Raw genomic sequence first — 22,299 nt, forward strand, 5'->3', positions numbered from 1 at the left:
TATTGCTGACGTCATATTCCAAAATTATCATATCAGGTTTCATTACTTTTTATATAACATCCTAAGATATTTTGTAACATATTATTTTCAAAGTATACACTACCATCCATAGTCATATTTGAAAGCAATTTACCACTGGGTACAGGGCGGTTCAACATACAAAAAAATATGGAATATATACTCTGGTCGTTCTATGTCAAGACAACATGTATCTACGTCACTTGTTCTGCTGTGTTCGAAATACGAGTCAAAACGTTCAAAACTGCTCAATTTTTCTTTCAAATTATTGGCACTGGTATAATAATTTTCTTCTCCAATATTTTTCTTCATTTGGCCTGAAAATACTCATGACCTAAGGGTTTCATCACTACTTGTCTAGCAACTCGTGGTGACAAAGCCCCTTAGGTCACTCAAATTTTCCTTGGCTGAATTAAGAAATCTATTGGAAAATAACATCTAACTACCCACAATCGACCACTGATGTTATATTACAAAATTATTCTCTCTTTCATTACTTTTTTATATAATATCATAAGCTAATTTGTAATAAGTTACATACTATTTTAAACGATACACAATACTATCATGTATCACGACAATTTTAATAAATTTTACCACTGGGTTTATGGAAACTCGGCGTCATTCAATATTCCATCCAATTATGTTAAATATCACTGCTGTCAAATTCCAAAATTATCTTCTAGTGTTTCATTACTTTTTACCACAATCTATAATATTTTGACGATGTCATGATTATCATAAAGCCATTCTGTTTGGTATAAAACCACCATAAAGACCTCATCTAGCTGCTCTTTACATAATTCAGAGGGTTGACGGGACATTAAGAAAACACATTAACCACACTAGGTTATGTGCAGCAGAATATCTGAAGCAAATTATCTGGTTTAAACTTTAGGCATTTGTACTACTTTTTTCTTCTTCTTCAAAGATCTGTTATTTGATCTGATTAATCAATCTATCACTTCTCTACCCCCCCCCCCACCCCCCCACCCTCACCCCTATGTCGATGTCAGAAAGTAGGCTTGAATAGCTTGGATTGGCAGCTGAGGAAGGCAGGTTCCCAGGGCATTAATTTTGAAGACTGTTTTTGCAAAATTTGTTTATCGACAGCTATTGTGGATGAATTTCGTTTCATTTCAGTTTGCAGTCATTATTTGTTATCACATATTAAACCTTTTAAGAAAACAAATGCCCTAAAACAAACGATCAGATGATCAGATCGTTCACACCTTTTCCAAAGTAAAGTGACACCATTGTGCCATGCGATAATGTGTTTCTCCCTCCACTGTCTATGATTATATGAATTACACATAGCACAAGTGATGCTGTAGACTTTCGACTTGTATTCTTCAACATCGTCAAAAATGTAAAAACAGACTCATATACCTTTTCATAAAGTGGTGATGTTGTGTCCGATCATTAGCTTTATGTTCAAATTTACTCTGAAAACACTTTTGGTTAATAGTTAGTTGGCCATCGTATATCGCAAAGTTCAACCAGGACGACTGTATACAAAATTCCAACATGGCGGGTAATGACATCACAAACTGTAGTGAGTTTTTGAAGTCCTCAATAGTAAAGTATAGTAAGTCTCAAGTATCACAAGATTTTGGCCAGATGCAACACCACATAAATAATATGACTAGATTATGCAAATGAGGCACCCTGTAACATATATATATATATATATATATATGAATGAACAGTTGAGGAATATTTAGAAACATAGCAGCCATAATTCGTCATGTGTGGAATTCATTTCTAACCCAGGTCACGATTGTGACAAAACAGACTTGTACTTTCAATTCCACTAAATCGTGGGTTTTTTTTTTAACACAATAGTCGGACACAAAAGGGTTGACAACACAATACTGTATTGTTATGAGATGTCTAGAGTGCCAGGCACCCTTTACTATTCAAATCACACCTCTTGTTACCAAACTATGCTTCTTATTTGCAGTCTTGTACTAAAAAAAGAAGAGGTTTGTACATACACATTCACTCCCAGGATCATTGTGTGCAAATTCATGGCTTTGTTGAGCGTTATTATAATCATAGATATTATGCCCGGCACAAACCAAGTTATTGTACTTGAACAGAAAATATGGATTATATACCCTGATCATTCTAAGTTACGACAACCAGTGTGTCCTCTAATGACAACCAAATTTTGTTGTTGTAGGTCAGGGTAATAAAAACTGGCATTTCTTGGTGAGTCACCACATAGTAAGAGATAGGGGAACACTAAATTTTGGTGTGTGACTAGAAATTATGTGCGCCAGTGGCATGTCAGATTGGCTTAGAGGACACACTGACAACAACCCATGTCTATGTCACTGGTTTTACGGAGCTCAAACAATGAGTCAAAACATTCCAAATCGCCATTATTTTTCTTGATTTCTCATATATTATGCTAGAGGAGCCGAGGAATAATTATATTATTCCCCAATATTTTTCTTCACTCAGCCAGAAAATACTTGTGACCTAAGGGTTTGTCACAACATGTCTAGCAACTCATGGTGACAAGATCCCTGAGGTCATTCACTTGGCTAAATGAAGAAAAAAATATTGTAATAATCAATACTACCCATTAAATATGCATTCATATTTTACTTCATTTCATGATGTGAAATGATACTGCCAAAATGGCTCAAAGTGAAATGTCATCGTCACCGCACGCACACACACACACACACAATCTCATAGTGAACTGTTGATACTGTTGTTGCCTACATACATGTACACACAGAAACAGACTGACAGAACACAGAAAATAGTCTACACACATACCCCACACCCATAGTGACACAGCAATACACTCTGACACTGTACATGACACACACTAAGTATATTGAATGTAATTGCCTATATGCACACACAGAACACAAAGCATACATTCAGACAGACAGAAAAAAAACAAGTGAACCCTAACGTGTCATACTCTAGCACTTTTCACACATTGTAAAGCTATTGTACCAAATCAAAAATTCTTGACATCCATGTATACTTTTCACACATTGTAAAACTATTGTACTAAATTGAAAATTCTTGAAATCCATGTATACTTTCTTTTTCCTACTTAGGTTTCAAAACCTCTGTTAACAGGTGGAGAGGACTGTCTTCCCTTTAAATAACATCAACTTTTCTCTACAATAAATCATAATTTTTGTGCTCAACTTTTTTTTGTGTGTACAAACAAATATACCCCCTGGTAGCGAGAGGATTTGAGGAGAAATTGTGATGTGAAAAGAGGGGAAAATATTGTACATTTTGTGATTTACTAACGTAACCTCCTTCAGAAATACAAAAGATTCTATGTACAGTGATCTCATATAGCTCTCATGTATGTTTGACAAAGTAGCATGAAAAGTCTGCACAAAACCTTTATTCAAAATGTTTCCATTTATCACTGTCTGACCAACAAACAAACATCACAAGACTGATATTCATAGAGACTATTGGAATGCACTAAAATGTTGGAGTAGATCTAATGGAGGATATCGAAGTAAAATGCAACTAATGCTAGATATTATCACCAATATTTTTCTTAGTTCAGCCAAGGAAAATACGAGTGACCTAAGGAGCCTTTGTTAGACCGTAGTGACAACCCTTAGGTCATGGGTATTTTCTGGCTGAATGAAGAAAAATATTGGAGAATAACATAATTATACCAGCCCCAGTAATATCAAAGAAAATCGGGGAAAGTAATGGCAATTTTGAATGTCTTGACTCATATTTCGAACACAGTAAAACCAGTGACATAGACACACGTCGTGACATAGACATGTGTTGTCAAGATGTAGAACAACCAGCGTATATATTCCATATTTTTTGTTCCACTTGGCTCATGCATGGTATAATGGGTAAAACACACTAGCGGATATTTTTACGTGTAATGATTCCATGGCCCTTTGCAAGCTGTGTTCACAATACCACACTCAAAACAGAAACAAACAAGATGGAGGATATATCTAAGTAAAATGCAGCTAATACTATAACGATCAAACACACTGGCGGATATTTTTACGTCTAATGATTCCATGGCCCTTTGCAAGCTGTGTTCATAAGACCACAAAATCAAAACAGAAGCAATCATATTCAAGACTGCGATCTCATCTATCCCGAATAACCTTGTATCTGCATGGTCTCTCCCATAGCAGCTGAACATACAATTGTCATTATCAGCCTCAGATTGTCTAATCCAGGTCAAATAACACACAGCAAGCTAGGATATGAAAATATTAAGAATGATCGGTCTCCAAAGAGTTACAACTTTACATCCATACATGTACTTCACAATGATTTCAGTGTCTGTGATTCCAGTCTGATTCATTCCTGTGGTTTCTGAGATGAGGATTGCATACCTCGTCGCTTTGTCAACTCACATGGGTTCACTGGGGTTAATTAGGGTCATACTATACCCCTGACTAAAATATCCTATTCTGAGCCGTGTCTAAAAGCACTATCTTTCACTTCCTTCACTTGTGGCAAACCCAAACTTTTAATACTGCACAGCTGTTTGCACCCTCTAACCTCTAAATGTTCTAGATATGACTTGTTCGCTGATATCTTTGTATTTACAGAGATTTCCTTTTGTCATTTCCTTTTTCAGTGTTTTGTAAATCCACTCAATCTGAATATTGATATTCATATTACATTATAACTTCCACAGCTATAAACAAACTGATAAAAGCATTGCGTGAACCTACATCAAAGGTGTTTGCTGTTGTGTTTGTATCAGTGGTATTGTTGTTCTTTCCCTAATTTTGTCTTAGGTTCACTTCATTCAATCAAATGTGCTGGTGTTTTTTTTTTTTCGCAGGTTGTGGCACATTGACATAACTATTGGGGGTGGAGGAAGTAGACCATTGGTTTACTCTGATTGACCCTAAGGATGCAGAGTTCAAAATTTGTTTAGAATTGTTGTAATGTTATGCAATAATTCTTAGAATTGTGATTATACAAGAATGCAATACACTCCCAGGAAGTGAGTAAGGAATAATATCATTTGATCTCATCTTTATAAACCTTCCAAACAAAGTATAAACATACAACCAACATATGATACATCCTAGATATTGACTTGGAGTAGAAAACTTTTGGAAAGAAATCCTATGTGGGGACTTCGTTAGGCAAGTGTGTGTCTTATACTTCCTTTCAGAATTTCAATCCTTGAAATGAATAACAAAATACAGCCTTGTGTATATGTGTGTGTCTGCCTGTCTGCCTGTCTGTCTGCACGCACACACGTACGTACGTACGTACGTACGTACATACCTATCTATGTATGTATGTAGTGCCTGCAATGGAATGGAATGGAATGGAATGAAACTTCCAGTAGCCACCATGTATAGGTTCCTAGCAAAGGCAAATACCTCTTTGTTTACCAATAACACCTACATTATAACAAGTATATGATATACTAGTACAGTACCAATGGGTTGTGACGTAGATTTGACAGACCTGATACAAATACAACCATTTTTGGTTATATCACACACTACTCTATTCATGTTTATACATGGTGCTACTTCACTACTGACGTTCATATCTACTTACATAGACAGTCTATGCAGCTGTAGGAGGGCAATGAACTCTGTCCAATTCTTGTTCAGTTATCATTATATCATTGCAAGTCTACTTGTGTTGAAATCCTTGGCATGGCTTGAAAAGGTAGGCTGAGATTGTGAGACAATGTCAAGTCTCTAGGTTTGAATGGTAAGCTTCAGACAGTGAGACCATGTCTCTGGTCTACTTTTCAGCAAAGCCTCAAGGATTTCAACTGCTAAATTATATACATACATCTGTAATATGGTAAAGCAGGTGAAATTAATGATTTAAATTGGATTAGCCTTAGGGGTTCTGGGTCTGTGTCTACCCCATCCCCTTTACTCAATCCAACTCCCTAGCTTAGGTATAATTCAGTAGTTTTATCTTGTGATCCACTAAACCAGTCTTGTTATTTTGATCTCTAATATTTACTTAGATGCAAACTAATATATAAATCTAATGTTTGAATTTTGATACACATGAAGTAATCTAGTTTCTATATACAGTATCGTTATGATTGATATCTTCATTCACAGAAACGACAGTTGCCATCCAGACTACAGATAAAGTAGTACCCCGAATTGAAATATTGAATTAAACTAAATAAAACCACTGGTAATTCCATCTATTTTCCACTAAAATATTAAAAGACTGCACTCAATCTACTATAATAATCAACAACTACCAAGTATACAAGTCTGGAATCTACCAGTTGAAATGATAGGAGACGTGTGGAGGAGAACTGTGACGCAATGTTTTCCGATAATTCAAGGAATGTTAGTAATGTACTTCAGCAACAGTTTGAATCATTGGTTTGATGCCAACCTATATCACTGATGAAAACCATGCATGTTTAGGGTATGAGAAATCCTAGATTTCACTATTAAGAGTGTCATGTTGATAAGTTCTAACTGAAGGTGTCACCCAATACATTACTCCATCACAGAGAGTTCCTGTTTTATTGTAAGCACTGTTTGTGGAGTACCATAACATGTTTTTAACTACCACTTACAGAAATGGCAAAGGTTCACCATTGCATATATCATCGATTACAAACTCAGAAATACTTTGCCTTATGGCAGTGGTTTAAATTTATCCTTTCCTTTCACACCTAGTCTGTCCACTGGCATTGGCTTGGGTTTGTTATTGAATATTTCCCTTTAGAATTCAGAAATAGTATACTATTAAATGACACAAATTATTTTTTCTAATTCACAATTTTTTTAAATTTTTAAAAAAAAGAATTTGAATATGAGAAAGACAGCAGCCATGTTTACTAGACTGGTTATGTGATTAATATTCCAATCCAGTGAAGTCCAATGATGGCTACATACATTATAAATCTGTATTCCTTAACAGGAAGAGTTGTTGTGGCATCAGACAACACATAGGAATGTTATACACCTTTTCAAGGACGCTGGCTCTAAATAGATTGTTTTCTTATAGACCAATGTTAGAGTAACAACAAGTTGGACGCAGTACATATTGTTGTCTCACGTAGCTGCTCAACAACTCACTCTTCAAAAATTCATACCTTGTTAGTACACCATACACATGCTGTGTGGTACAGTCACTGATTTTTACTACAAACAATTTATGACCAGTGAACAGAGAAGATATGACAACTTTGCAAGCTGTGTTCAGACCTCTCTGGGTATTTCTGGATTTCTGACTATTTTACACACACACAAGTCTGTTATGTTACAACCATCATATCCTAAGTGTTCTGAATATTTTGTATACAAACTCAAATCGTTCTGTTGATTTATCAATTCTACTATTGGGATATCGTGGCTATTTCACATACATTTAATTGTGTTTCTTTCTAACCTGTAAATCGATAGAAAAATTCTATTTTAATTTTACCATTTTTCATTTTAACTTTGCTTTCTCCATTGTGTACAATTCTGTTTGTTATCATGTTTATCTTTCAAAAAAAAACCACACTGTTGTATGAAGTCTTATCCTAAATCACAGAGAATCAGATCTCTACAAAAAAGCTGACTAGAGTGAAAATGAAAGTGCTAGCTCAATACTACACCAATGAAATAAAACCTTGTCTTATATACTTACATCCTGTGTCTTTAAGCCTCTGGATGGCATTAGCCATGATTTTGACACAACCAAGGAAGCCTGCTCCCTGCTTCTTGTGAATCTTTTTGTGATTCCATACACTAATTGTGATTGAGTCATTTTTGCCAACAAATCTATCAAAGAAAAAATACAGAACACAAATTGGTACAGTTACAGTACAGACACAAACTAAAATATGAATTTACACCAGCTCTGTGTGGGCATGCCACTATGGGTGGTAGGGATGTCAATGAAAAGGACACATATTTCATATTTAACTTTCATATTTACAAATTAATCCTGGCAATCCTGAGCTTCTGTGCTAACAGTTTCCAATATAACTCCCATACCCAAGTAATGAGAGTTCTACTGGCCTAGGGGCAAAGAAGTATAAAATACTGACTAATGTACGTCAAACACAATTACGTTATTAGCAAGATTGTAACATAACAATGCTAAGAGTCATCATATGTCAATGGAAGACTCTCCTGTAGGTATGTATTTGTAGGTAATGGAACTAAATGCTATGAAATAACTTGTGACAGATGTATGGCTTGGCCATTATATTTGTATATGGTTTTATCTGTAAGTCAGAATACGCCATTAATAGCCTGGCCATGATACTCATCACGTATGTTGGTACTGAGTGAAATAAAATCACAGATCACGATGTACACAGGCTACTTCACTGCAGTTGTTCTGTTACAAAGCCATAGTGTGATAGGTTGGATGGCTTCGCCATTACCAGGTATATGGTTATTATCAAGTCAGTCTTCGTCACTGATGGCCTGGCCATTACATGGATATTATCAAGTCGGTATTCATCACTGGCCTAGCCATTACATGGATATTATCAAGTCAGTATTCGTCATAGATGGCCTGGCCATTACATGGATATTATCAAGTCGGTATTCATCACTGGCCTAGCCATTACATGGATATTATCAAGTCGGTATTCATCACTGGCCTAGCCATTACATGGATTTTATCTGTAAGTCAGTATTCGTCATAGATGGCCTAGCCATTACATGGATATTATCAAGTCAGTATTCGTCACTGATGGCCCGGCCATTACATGGATATTATCAAGTCGGTATTCGTCATTGATGGCCTGGTCATTACATGGATATTATCAAGTCAGTATTCGTCATAGATGGCCTGGCCATTACATGGATATTATCAAGTCGGTATTCGTCATAGATGGCCTGGCCATTACATGGATATTATCAAGTCGGTATTCGTCATTGATGGCCTGGTCATTACATGGATATTTTCAAGTCAGTATTCGCCACTGATGGATATTACATGGATATTATCTGTAAGTCAGTATTCGTCACTGATGGATATTACATAGATATTATCTGTAAGTCAGTATTCGTCATAGATGGCCTAGCCATTACATGGCTATCATTCATAACTCAGTGCTCTTCACTGATATCACTTTACTACAAAAGTCACAGCTGTCTTAGAATACTTACAAGTCATAATGTTGGTTCCATTTAGGATCTAATGTACCTCTACATGTGTCTGTTGAATGACATTGTCCCGAACCATCTACCACAATTTTTGCAAATGGATCAGGAAGTCCTGCAATTAAACGAAAATAAAAAAAAGATCAGAAAAGACAGTCGTTTAATAATCATCAAAATAGTTGGCTTCTCACCATTGCCTTGAGGAAAGAAGGTACACATCACGATAAATTCACATGATCTACCAGTTGGCATGTTAGCTCAGCTGGTGAGAGCACTCTGACTAGTGTTTAGGGGACGTGGGTTGAATTCCTACAAGTGTCACCTTTCTTTCCTCATTTCTACCAAATTTAATAATCACAACTTTTGCAACATGGATTATTAGTATTACATGGTCAAAACATTATCAACACAATCATCTTGATAAGATGATCTGATTTTACATTTTGTTTCAGAATTATCAAAACTATTCTTTACTCCCATGACTATACAGAATTCCTTAGTTTGGTTTGAAGAGGTACATGTCAATCTTTACTTGACTTCAACTATTTTCAACCGACTCTTACATGTAGTTCCACTGGACAGCAACTTTACTGAAATAGGTATCTGTGATTCCTATAGGTATGCCATCATAAAGAATTGTCAAACGTGAAACCAAATTTTATCATCTGACATACTAGTTTCAGCTAATGCAATATCGTTCCTTTTGGACCATTTTCTTCATTATTTAGCAAACATGATTTGGCAAAATACATTTCTTAATACTAATAATGCTAATTATTCTGTAGGTAATAGTAACACCAATGACCTATTTTGGAAATGGAGTCACTTTCTCCACATACACTATGTCGATGTTCTAATCTCATTTAAATGAGGTCAGACTTTAGGCGGGTTAAAACTAAATTATGAATAACTTCAGACCGTATCTCCTGCTAATTTGAATGATAAAAATAACTCCACACCATAATTGTACCTCCCATTAAATTTGAATGACACCACAGATGGTTGGTTTGGTGACTCCATTTCAGGCCAGCTGAGTACATGATAGTAAACACTGCCAACAATTGGATACATCAATTAACACTCCCATCTGTTACTGTTCACTATACATCACTAACATGCTGACTAATCAATCATAACATCACTTTTGGTCAGAAATAAGCCACACCTAATGTGAATCTGGACTTTCTTTTTATTACATATCACTGACATGCTGACATATAGCGTATCACTGGCATCAATATAAGTATCATCAAGCCATCCCTTCATCAGCAACACCCTATTAAACCTGAAAATCTTGTCATACTTTTATCATAATTAAAATATCGATGACATCAATTATTATTAATTTTTTCCCGATTTCCCAGTGGTTAGAAATTTCGTAACTTTCCAGAATTCAGGATTTCCAAGTAGTACCCTTTCTGTGAGCCCTAGGACCATGTGGTTTCTATTGAAACTGATTCTTTACTACTTTGCATACTTTTCATTTTCACCAATTAAAAAGTTCAAGTATGGTGGTACTGGTAGTATTTTTTTTTGGGGGGGGGGGGGACTTCAGTGATGAGTCTCTACTAAAAACAGTGCACTATCTAATAACATGAGACAAGAAACAACGGTCAGCCTGCTTGGCTTGTATTTATCACAATCCATTGTATTCATAAAAGGGACAATATAATCAGTTTATTTACCCCAAATAAATGTAACAGTGGGTAATGGGCAGTCATGAAATAGCATACAGCTAGTCTGGTACTCAATATCACTCAAAATATATAATGTATTATGTACACACGATTAAAATATGAGTATAGTTTCTGAATTAGAAACATTGCATCAGTTTTCTACCACCTCTATTTTGTAAGGGCCCATATGTCACTATAAAAGTGAATACCAGAGAATCCATTACTACATGAATCCTCAGACAGTTAGACTCTATGTGTGGGCTTGTTTTCTATGATCTTTCTCTCTCTCTCTACAGTTGAGAGAGAAAGAAAGAGAGACTAGAAAACGAGCCCACATGTATAAATTATCAGACAGCATACTACAATTGCAATCTACATGTAATGTGTATTCTAATTCTAAAATGGCAACTGAGATTGTGATTTTGATAGCAAATGTCACATATACACAATACTAATACAAATCACAAATTCATTTTTTTTTTCATTCTAAACCTAACCCTCAATATTTTTTTCCTTAATCACTTCATTTATAACCTTCAGCCACAAACACATTTTCAGGTAGCCTTTTAACTTTGTTGGTTTCCTTGATAACATTGATATTTTGCCAGATACCAGGGGATCAGAAGGTCAAAATTGTATCCATATTTTTTTTACCAAGGACTGGTTCATCCAATTTGTTCACGCTATCATTTGTACTTGATAATTACGATTTGTTTGCTATACACTTTATAACCCAACAGAAACTACCTACTTTATCTCAACTTTGCACAATACCATGATGACTATAATATTGATTTATCCCTAAAAGTTACAGCTGAAACCATTCAATTGTTGCTGTTCTTTATACAAAAATCAATACATAGAATGGGTATACTTACTGAAGAAATCTTTCTTTGCTAAGTTTCTTGAACATAGTACTGCAAAAAGGAAAAAAAAAAGAAGAAATTTAATATGTTATCTATTTACACATTCAAAGTGAGAACTAGATTGATCTATAAATGTGTTGTGTGTGTATCTCTCATCTTCTCTATTTACACAGTAAACAACCTCAGATAGATTGTGTGATGTACCACAGCATTCCTGGTGATCACATTACATTAGTGGGGTTTGACAAAACATGATTTGCAATAATGTCGAGTTTGATTGTCTTGATCTTTGATTTTTCAGTTTAGTAGCCAGAATACACATATTTATATGCCCAATGGTGGAAGAGCTGTTTCTTAGAATAGAAGGGTAGGTATAGGAACATGAGGAGACTCGGGTGTGTCAGTAGACATTCTTGACAACATTTTACTGACATACATGTACACCCCCTTACATGTGAATGTAAATGTCAAGGAGGAAATGATATGCCAATCTGTATTTTTTCTGGAGATTCATCAAGTTGTAAGCAACATGTATATCAAAGGTGAAAACAACATCAAAATTTGAAGGCATATGATAAAGTGGACCAGCATATTTGACAGTATGCTACATGTGTATTCCATATTTGGAACCAGAACTGTGGCATGGACATATACAGAAAATTATCACATGGATATGAACATGTTCTTTTTTCTACCAATCGCACACAAACATGCCACTCCAGATTTGAAATATAGCACATCTTTGATATAGTTTCATTATAACCAACATCTTTCTAGGTACAATATTCCATATGTGGACATACAAGTACTGTCCCATGAATGTGAACATGAACCCTATAGACACAAACATTAGTTATCAGATGTGCAATATAGCATATCCAGTAACCTTGTTTGTATAAAGTTGTTCTCTAATGTTTTAACATTTTTGACATTCATTATGCCATCAACTTATCAGAAATGATTTCTTTGTGTAACTAAGTATCGAATTTCAAAATATCAGTCTATGTATCATTGCAAATACAGAGCAAGGAAAAGCATACAGCATATCTCTTTATGTTTTTTTATACTCTGCAAGACAGAAATGATCAAATGTAGCCAATTTCTAGCTATATGTCACACATCCAGCCATACATTGGTATGCCAACAAGGTGAAATGTCTGGGGGGAGAACTGTAGACTTTACATGCTTGCAGATCATACAAAAATTCTAGTATGTAAATGACACCGCTCTCCCTCCAGTTGGATCTTGTTGTCATAGCAACAACATTTTGTCTCTATCAAGTTCAAGAACTGGAAATATATCAGACAGGTTTTGTGATGGATAGGTCTTTGATAGGATTGCATACACAATGATACTAGCTTGCCAGACACACAGATACCTTGATTTTGATGTCTTGATACCTAGTATTCTTTTACAGATGCTGCAGAGTGAGCTGTTATCACTATGCCAACACAGTATCCTGTTATCCTACTGGCATAGTGTCAGACACATGTACAATTTATATATAGCATAAAACTATTATAAATCAATTAATATTCACATTTATAAATATAACGATTCAAGAATATAGTGTAGTGAAGATTTTACCTTGCTTTTCAGACTATCAGTTTATAGTCAGTCAATTAAATCAACTGCAAAGTACACCATGAAGGACAAACCCATGAAATGTAATGGTCATTTTACAGTGACCTGGCAGGGACAAATCAACACACACACACACACACTATCAACTTTGTCCATACAAACAATGAAAACACTTCACTCACAGCCACACAAACACAAAGGAAAGAATTTCAATCCCTAACCAAACATCATAAACAGTACAAGACTAGTCAGTTTATGTTGACATTGATGAAACACATGTGGTATACAAAGTGACTGCTAGGAATACAAAGTGACTGACTGGACAGTACAGGGACAAACCCAGAATCGAGTCTGGCTTCCTGGGGTATGTGACCATCTCTCTGACTGAGAAAACACAGAAGAGTACACAAGAATCAACAAGATGGTGCTAAAACAGCATTGCTACTCAGCTAGTATATCAGTCTTGCTTCCAGATTGAATTTCCTTGGCTACTGAGTATGTTTCTTTAATGGTATGAAGATAGCAAGGTTAGATACACAGAGACTAGCACACAAGTGGACAAACACTACTATACATGTATTTTTTTAGAACCCGGCCAAAATAACATATCCTTCACGTCATACAAGCATACAAACAGAGTACCACGTACTTGTATTTTTTAGAACCTGGCCAGAATGACACATCCTTGCCAGTTGCAGCTGACATGTCATGTCTGTAATGGATGGGACTGAAAGAGTTTTCACCTTACACAGTAAACACAGTTAAACTCCACTTCAAAAGTAGGTTATTATTTGAACCACACAGACAATAAAGAAAATACCACAGCATAGATAAGCATGTCCAGTTCACTTGAAGAGAGACATATGTCTGAGAGGGGAAGTGGGCAGACTGGTGAACTAACTGGGTGTTTCCTGCCATGCACTTTATCTACAGGAAGCAGGGAGGATGCTCCCAAGGTTACCAGAGTTGGTGATGTGGAACTTTCACCCACAATGCAAACAATGCACAAAAAGATGTGTTGATAGGTCTGGGGTGATACACAGGCAATGAATGTTAAATGGTGAATAAACTAGAATACCAGTCCACTCAATGTGACTACATAATTCTTGATGTCCCTTGCCAATGGCTAGACTAGTATCTCGCTATGAAACCACTCAGAATAACAACACTTGACTGGAAATACTCCAATGTATTTCTACAAATAATAATGGTGTGAGTAATTCGTCCATCCTATGTTAATGCTTGTCAGTGAGTGTGGCAACCTAAGCAAATCTACAATCCAGTCATACTGGTACTACTACATATACAGGATATTACAAGTGAAAGAACATGAATAAATTATTTGGTCCCAACCCCATGAAAGTCTCCCACCATAATAACCCATAATTTACATCTGAATTGAGATTTCATGTTGACGACCTTCATGAATTCATAGTCATAGCACAGGGCCCCTGATGTTTTTTATGAGTATGCAGAATACAGCTGACCATTTGTCTATTTTAGGGCTATGCGAGTCAAATACCACAATCTACCAGGTCAAGTTTTGAATACATCAATGATCATCATGGTTTACATACCGATTTTGTATTTTAAACAACTTATCAGTCTGTTTTTATCTTTGTAATATTATTAGCATGCCATGTTAATTACTACTTTTACCTGCAGCTACAATATCTATAAGTATGAGTCATCTATTTTCTGTCTGTCTGGACATTTTGCACACAAGACAATGCTACTACGTATCACTTTGTATCCTATGATCAGTTTTATCACCTGTCACAGTGCATATGATATTCACCTATACAGTCAGCTATGAGTGGAAGCTCTGACATACTTTTCCCTTTGCACTATTTTCTTACTGCTGGTTTTCTGGTAATTCTCGGTTCAACTCAATTCCACACAAATCCCTTTACTCGAATAAAAAATGCACACTGACTGTGGTACATGCATATTTAATAGGAATACATAGCCTAGCTTGTTAAGTCATCGACAAATATCAAAATGGCATGCAGAAGTCATTAGCATGTAAATGTACTTGTCATTCAATTAATAACTAATTTTGCAAATTATAATCCTATAGACACTATTTTAAATAATTGTAAAACCTTATTACATAGGCAGGAAATGGAGGTAGTCATTTTACTGGAATATTCACAGTCTAATAGTGGAGAGATTATAGTCACAGTGATATGTAAATAGTTTCTTGCATGCAATATTTGGACACTGCTATTAAAGTACAGAGAAAGACTGCCACCATAAATTTACAGTCGAGGTACACAGTCTATCAGCATGTACTGAGAAGCTGTATGTACAATCATAACTGAGTTGGTAACTTGAGAATGGTGAGTAAAAAAATTCCATCCATGAAAAGTGTTGTCTCTTTGTAATAAGCCCAATAACAACATAAATAAATACAAAAAACAAAAAAACAAAAAAACAAAAAAAAAACTTGAGAATTATGACAATCATACGTGTTTGGCATATGTTTTTAATATTTAGATATTGCAAATGGTAGCTGCAATATATCATCACAAAATCACCTTGTTTGCATGTGTCAGAGGGGACAAGATCATAATATTCAGATATTGCAAATGGTAGCTGCAATATATCATCACAAAATCACCTTGTTTGCATGTGTCAGAGGGGACAAGATCATAATATTCAGTGAAAAGATATACATGCTGTAAGGATGAAAAGCTGTATTGACAAAGAGTATAATTGAGTTCATACGAATGCTGTGAAATCTGCTGGGTTTGGGTGCTGCCTTGAACATGAAAATCAATATGGATTTCAATTCGAACAAAACAATTGTCAATACTCTTCTCATTGCACTTCCATGTCAAGCCGACCATAAAACAGGCCAGCCACAACCTTGGAAAATCAGTATGGGCAAACACATGTAGTATTTACCTTGGTTTTAATGCTACCACCACCATTATGATTGATAACCAAGGCTTTCTTTTTTACCAGAGACCTCAATGACTAAACACTGTGTTATCTTTATGACATGCTGTTTTCATTCAGATATATTCACATTTGGTGTGACTGTTCTCTTTTGGTCATGCATTGTACCACCCTACCAGTTTAGTGTTTGACATTCCTTGGCTGCCACTTAAAGTCTAAATATACCAATGATCAACAATCACTGATACACTTTTTTCTTGATCTTGAACTGCAAGGTTCACACACACTGTAGTAAATGGATCTAATTCTGCCATGACTACATGAAAGTAGCTGTAACCTTCACCTGAGGGCTTCATCCACCGGAGGCATTCTTCAATGCTAATTAGAAACAATACAGCCATTGATCCATCGAAAAACACACCTTTGAACCATGAAGCCTGTTTGACAATGTGATAGAAACCTATGATTGTGGTGTGAACATTTCCAAGTCATGGAAAAGAAGACTCTCACAGATCTTGTTGCCACATATCAATATTGACACACCCAAGAAACAGGTTGGCATGTATTGATGGAATCAAGACCAAATACTTGGTTTATTATCTTTTCACTTTCTCTAGGTAAGAATGTCATGTAAACAATGGAATGTGCACTTCAAAACATGATGGAAGTAAGTACACCGTGGCTGTACACAACATAATGAAGTTAAACATAGTTTACTAACATTATCTGATGAACACGCATTGTAGCCAATGGTTGTTACATTCTTTGAACAGTTCAAATGTTTACAGTTCTAATCACAAGTAACACAAACAGTACATCTCTTCCTCCATTTTTAGACACAGATAAATGTTTTGTTTTTGTAAATGTGAGCAAGGTCTGCAGCAGATGTACCATGCAAGGTGAAATGTTTGTGTCATCCTCAATACCAATCTAATGCATATTTTTGTCTAGGTTCAAGGGAATTGATTAACTGGATAACACCAGTATGATCACTGAGGTATTCTCGGTATGTCATCAATGACTATGTATGTGTGTGTGTGTGTGTGTATGTACGTGTGTGTATGTATGTACGCACATGTGTATGTGTACGTATGTACGCACATGTGTATGTATGTATGTGTGTGTATGTACATACATATGTATGTATGTATGTATGTACGTACGTCTTTATGTATGTATGTACGTGTATGTTTACCAATGCAATCTACTGATGTTAAAATTATACCTGCATATGCCTGCATTGTTATGAAATTTATGAATAAAAGAATGACAATTAGATGGCTAAACAATGGACACTTCTAATCAATCAATCAATATAACCATATTGCCCTTTTCTGTAAAAGACTTCATTTCCTTTAGGGTAAAATTAATGACTTCTTTTTTCAGCTTTATTTTATAACAAGCCACAAGCTTGTGCTATACAGTAGTTTTACTGAACATTGTGCATTTCTTATTTTTCAAATTTTCACAAGTTTTTGTTTCTCCTTCATCTGACAAACACTCGCAGTTCTAACATATTTCATATCAATGTTCATATGTTATTTATATACTACAGTTTGTTTAGAGTATGAAAATTAGGTACACTCCATAATCTCCATCCCCCGAATGAAGCCCTTTTATGAGTACACGTTCCTGAGATGATGGTAGCAGCTTACAAATGTTCACTTGTATTGATCCATATATTAGCTGTGCACAGCTTGGACACCACTACACTATAAATAGGTTTAATATTAGACTCTCTCCTATTTGCATATGTGATAACAAGAACTGGTACTGTAGGCATGTTTTTTGTTGTTGTGTTTGTTTTGATTTTCGTTTGCCCTTCTTTGTTCATTCTTGTTGGCTATGTGTTTGTCAAGGCCAATCATGAGATCCTGTTCTGTCTGCATCTTGCTTCCGACATAGACAATACTGTATCAGTATTACAATCAGTTGTCTACATGAGTGAGCTGTGCTCCATGCAAGTATCACCTTCACCCATTATTTAGACTGCTATTTCCTTGACTCCAGCCAACAATTTTCAGGAAGTAGGAACTGGGACAGCCTGGTCAATTTTTTCTCCTGCTTTTACTATTGTGGCCACTTTGATAACTTCACAAGAGGTCAATAACTTGACACTTCTCATTTATGACTGGTGTACCAGAATAATTCACACCTTACAATGTCACTGGATCTTAATTCTGAAGGTAATGCCTTCAAAAGACACAATACACCAAGGGCAAAGATGCTGGACATAGATAGACATGACATGATGGGTTTTTTCTACCAATCTGAGGTAACTTTTTTTGTGTGTGTGAAGCTAATGGTTGCCAGTATCAAGAATGTCTCTCCACTATACAGTCTTCAAGTAATTGTCAACAAATTATGGAAGAGCACATAAACTAAACATTGAGTACAGGTTTTACAACTAACATCTTAGCAAGTTAAAACCATTTTAACTAAACGACAGTATGTTTTGCAATTCATCTTTCCATTGTAGTTTGCATGTATAACTACAATAATTAAAAACTGAACCCTGTGTACATGCATATGTGTACACGATGTGTCTCCAGTCGTCTGGTTAAATAGTTACAGACTTCAAGTACACACACATCGTAAATTTGTATCAACTCATCGATCATAGAATATCAGGTTCAAGTGGAGGTCAACCAAACCTCAAGAATTAGTATCATTTTGTCAACGTTGGTTGAGAAACACCAATGGCATCAGGTGAACAAGTTTGAATGAGTGGATATCAACAAAATCGATATTTATCAATAATTTGTATTTTTTATATATTTCAATCACAATTCTTAGACTAACGAGGGAGGAATCAATTGAGGTATTCAATTTATAACGCTTCGAGAGATGGAAACTTCTATCATGGAATTGTTTTGGTCTAGAACAGTTAGTGTGGTGTACAAAACATGAGTTGCAATATTCTGTGATCGTATCAATGAGCATCCAAGTGTACGTATTTGCACGGTATAAACATTGACCGGTATTTTACCTTCAGGTCGATCTGATCCAACGCCAAGTACACTGTGGTATAGTCATGCACTAAAACAATTATTAACTGATCCACAGTGATAGTAGACCGAGCTAATTTGGGAAAACATTGGTAGTTGTTTACGAGAACGTAGTATTGTATTATTAGTTTGTGTCGGAGTTAGGCCTCACTTTAGTACATCATTCACGGTACACGATCAGCGGCCATGTTTTTAATCATACTGCGTTCGGAACTAACACTTTCTCACGGCCTATCGCGATAAACATACTCTAATTCCTGCCTTCATAGGCAAGGAAATTTACTGACTTACCTGTAAGTCTCAGTTTGGAGGGACCCTCCCTCCGTGGTCCGTGACTTAAAGGCATATCCCCACGACGGCTCCACTGCTTTTCGCTGACCTACACATACAGTACAATGGCGGATCCAAGTGTACGTCATGAAGTAGTTCTGCGGGAGGGCTTGGCGACTGAGTGATGCGTCAATATCCCTGCGCAGTGATTTCATTTTTTAAAACCATGACCTTACCACATGCGTAGTGATATTTGTGTCTAGACAGAAGTGAATAGGTGGAACCAATAGTTCAACAAAGTTTCTGAAGAGGGAGACATCAAACAATTTTTAGGAAATAAAAACATTTCCTGTCGCATCTATTCACACAGTAACTGAAGGCCTTCCTAGTTACAAATGTAACAGACTATTTACCCTACAAATTTGATGATTTACTTCGCAGACTTTACAACAAACCCACTTTCGATTGACGTAGGAGGTCGAAGGTGCAGAAAATGACTCACTAAAGAAAGAATTATTTTGTTCTTGAGATATTTGAAAGTATTGCAAAAATGATCAAAGACAGGATGTAGTTGTGGTATATGGAATAAACCAATAGATTGTGTGAATGAAATGTCACGGTTGTTCCGGTATTTGACGACAGAGAGACTAGATAAACAAGTTGTTGCACATACACGTGACTTTATAGGCGGAACAGTTTGTCTTTACACTTGACACATCACGAGAAAAATTGTCGCCGATAGAATAAATGACAAAACTTGTCGAGACATTAGTAAACAAAAAGGGCGACATAATCTAGCATCATAAACAAAGAAAATTAAAAGCAAGTCTACGCGATTTAATGCACTCTCCCCTCAGCACTTTATTTTTGCGCTTTTCAAGTGTACCAAAAGAAGGGGATTACAATTATCACATGTAATATGTTTTTATGACTTCACGCAGTTGAATTATACTTTTTTTTTTAAATTATGTTATCTTATACTACATGTATTCATTATTTTCGTTCAACTCAGTTATATTTTGCTTTGCGGTTGCCATTTTTCACAATTGTGATGAATGAGGTGAGGAGGGGGGGGGGGAAGGAGGATTGGAAGGACGGAAATAGTATACGTATTAAACATATAAAACGTATTCTATCAAAAATCCTGTCATGAGGATCGTATCATCGTTTCGAATTCATCTTTCATAAAAAAATTTAAAAATATAATTTGGACATTTAAAAAGCGTATTTATTGAGTCGGCCTGTGTGACCCCTTTGCGAGTATCCCAGTGTTATACAATAGAGTTTGTCGAATTGTGGAAACCAGAGTTATTATTTCTACCATTACATTTCAAAATAAGTGGGAGGCTCGTTAAGAACGTTGCCGTAAAACAGGCCATGGTTTGCGACGATGAATTGTGGGGCCCGGGTAATAACATTCAAGACAAATAAAAGTATTACAAAATATTGCTCCTTTTACGCAATGCAAGTTGCTTTTATATGCGTTTCGGAATAGCCACGACAGACACGTGTAGTATTGCTTTGAACAATGTGAAGCATAAATTTAGTATATAACTTTCTATTGGCAGAACTGAATCCTGCTGGTATTTTACGCATTATGTATAAACAAGTAGATGACGTCATTTTGTATACGTATACTACCGGTAAATGTTGAGGGAATCTTTAATATGCCATCACTGAAGGGTGTTTTTAACACTAAAAGACATTTTACCTTCGAAGGCATACATCAACTTCATATAATACTAGTAACACTAATAAATCTTTCTTCTACTATAAGCCTAGCCTATTATTTAAAATTCTATTTGGGGTTTTCATCCGGTTAGGAAAATAAATTGTTCAAATCAAATAATAACTAAAACAATTATCTATTTATTGATCGATAAAAACAACATATGAAAAAAATATCCAGTCGCAAAGATTGAATTCATTATTTGTATGTTATGTTATGTTATGTTATGTTATGTTATGTTATGTTATGTTGATTTATTATTCTGCATGACGTCTTCTCTCCCGAACTTCCCCCAAATTAGCTGCAATAATCATAGTTTTGACTTATTTGAGGATTTTTTTAAATTTAGTTTTACTTTGTTTCATTTCATTTCGTTTCGTTTTGAACTTTTTTGCGAGAACTTGTGGGGTTTAAACGCAAAATTAATGTTTTCAGTGCGAACATCGGAAAGATAAAAAAAAAGCTAAAACACATGCAAAAAAAATCAAAGCTCAAAATCAAAAACTGACGCTACAGTTATTGCAGCTACTCCCAAATTACTTGTAAGGGGGAGGGGGGCATTGCAACTCATCTCAATAATTTCACACAAGCATCTAATAAAGCATTCACGTATTGCATGTTTTTCAATAAACAATACAGTACCCAGAGTTATATAAAGAACTCATACAATGAATGCTCTGGTATCGCAAAGTATCAATGGCACCGAATACTTTGAATTCCCAGTGATGTATGCTGTTTATCTCAGATAGAGTGGACATTATTGTTATGTTTATTGGGCAAAAAATATCAGTTTGTAGAGAGGTATGACCCGTTGTCTAAGCTTAGCGCACTCCAAATCTTTGACATGCTTCTGTTCAACGACTCACTACTAAACTCAGATTATAATTAGCTTATGTCAAAACATTTCGAATTTAATAGCTCATTAATATTATTTTTGGGGGTGGTGCTGACACCCAGTCTATGCATGCAATGCATTTATATACATTTGTACATTTGTTTGAAAGCAATAAATGTTAGTTTTATAATAATATAGCCGTTTTCCACGCTGGGTTCAAAGCACTTTACAATTATTTTTTTTGGTAACAACACAACAGTGCTTTATACTCGAGTAACTCCCTGGGGAACATACAAGTTATTGAAGTCTCT

General features: G+C 35.6%; 1 protein-coding gene across 1 annotated transcript in view; it reads right to left on the reverse strand.

Moving 5' to 3' along the window:
• LOC144434804 (E3 ubiquitin-protein ligase SMURF2-like) overlaps window positions 1-19,588 on the reverse strand; it is a 47,820-nt gene extending 28,232 nt beyond the window's left edge. Inside the window, exons 1-4 of the mRNA XM_078123307.1 lie at window positions 19,446-19,588; window positions 11,671-11,709; window positions 9,123-9,231; window positions 7,645-7,778 (exon numbers count right to left, since the gene is read on the reverse strand). Of these exons, the coding sequence (XP_077979433.1) occupies window positions 7,645-7,778; window positions 9,123-9,231; window positions 11,671-11,709; window positions 19,446-19,500 (337 nt within the window). The 5' untranslated portion in view covers window positions 19,501-19,588. The remainder of the gene's footprint in view (window positions 1-7,644; window positions 7,779-9,122; window positions 9,232-11,670; window positions 11,710-19,445) is intronic.
• Between the last annotated feature and the right edge of the window lie 2,711 nt (window positions 19,589-22,299).

This window comes from Glandiceps talaboti, chromosome 5 (assembly GCF_964340395.1).
Source record: "Glandiceps talaboti chromosome 5, keGlaTala1.1, whole genome shotgun sequence".
Classification (NCBI taxonomy): domain Eukaryota; kingdom Metazoa; phylum Hemichordata; class Enteropneusta; family Spengelidae; genus Glandiceps; species Glandiceps talaboti.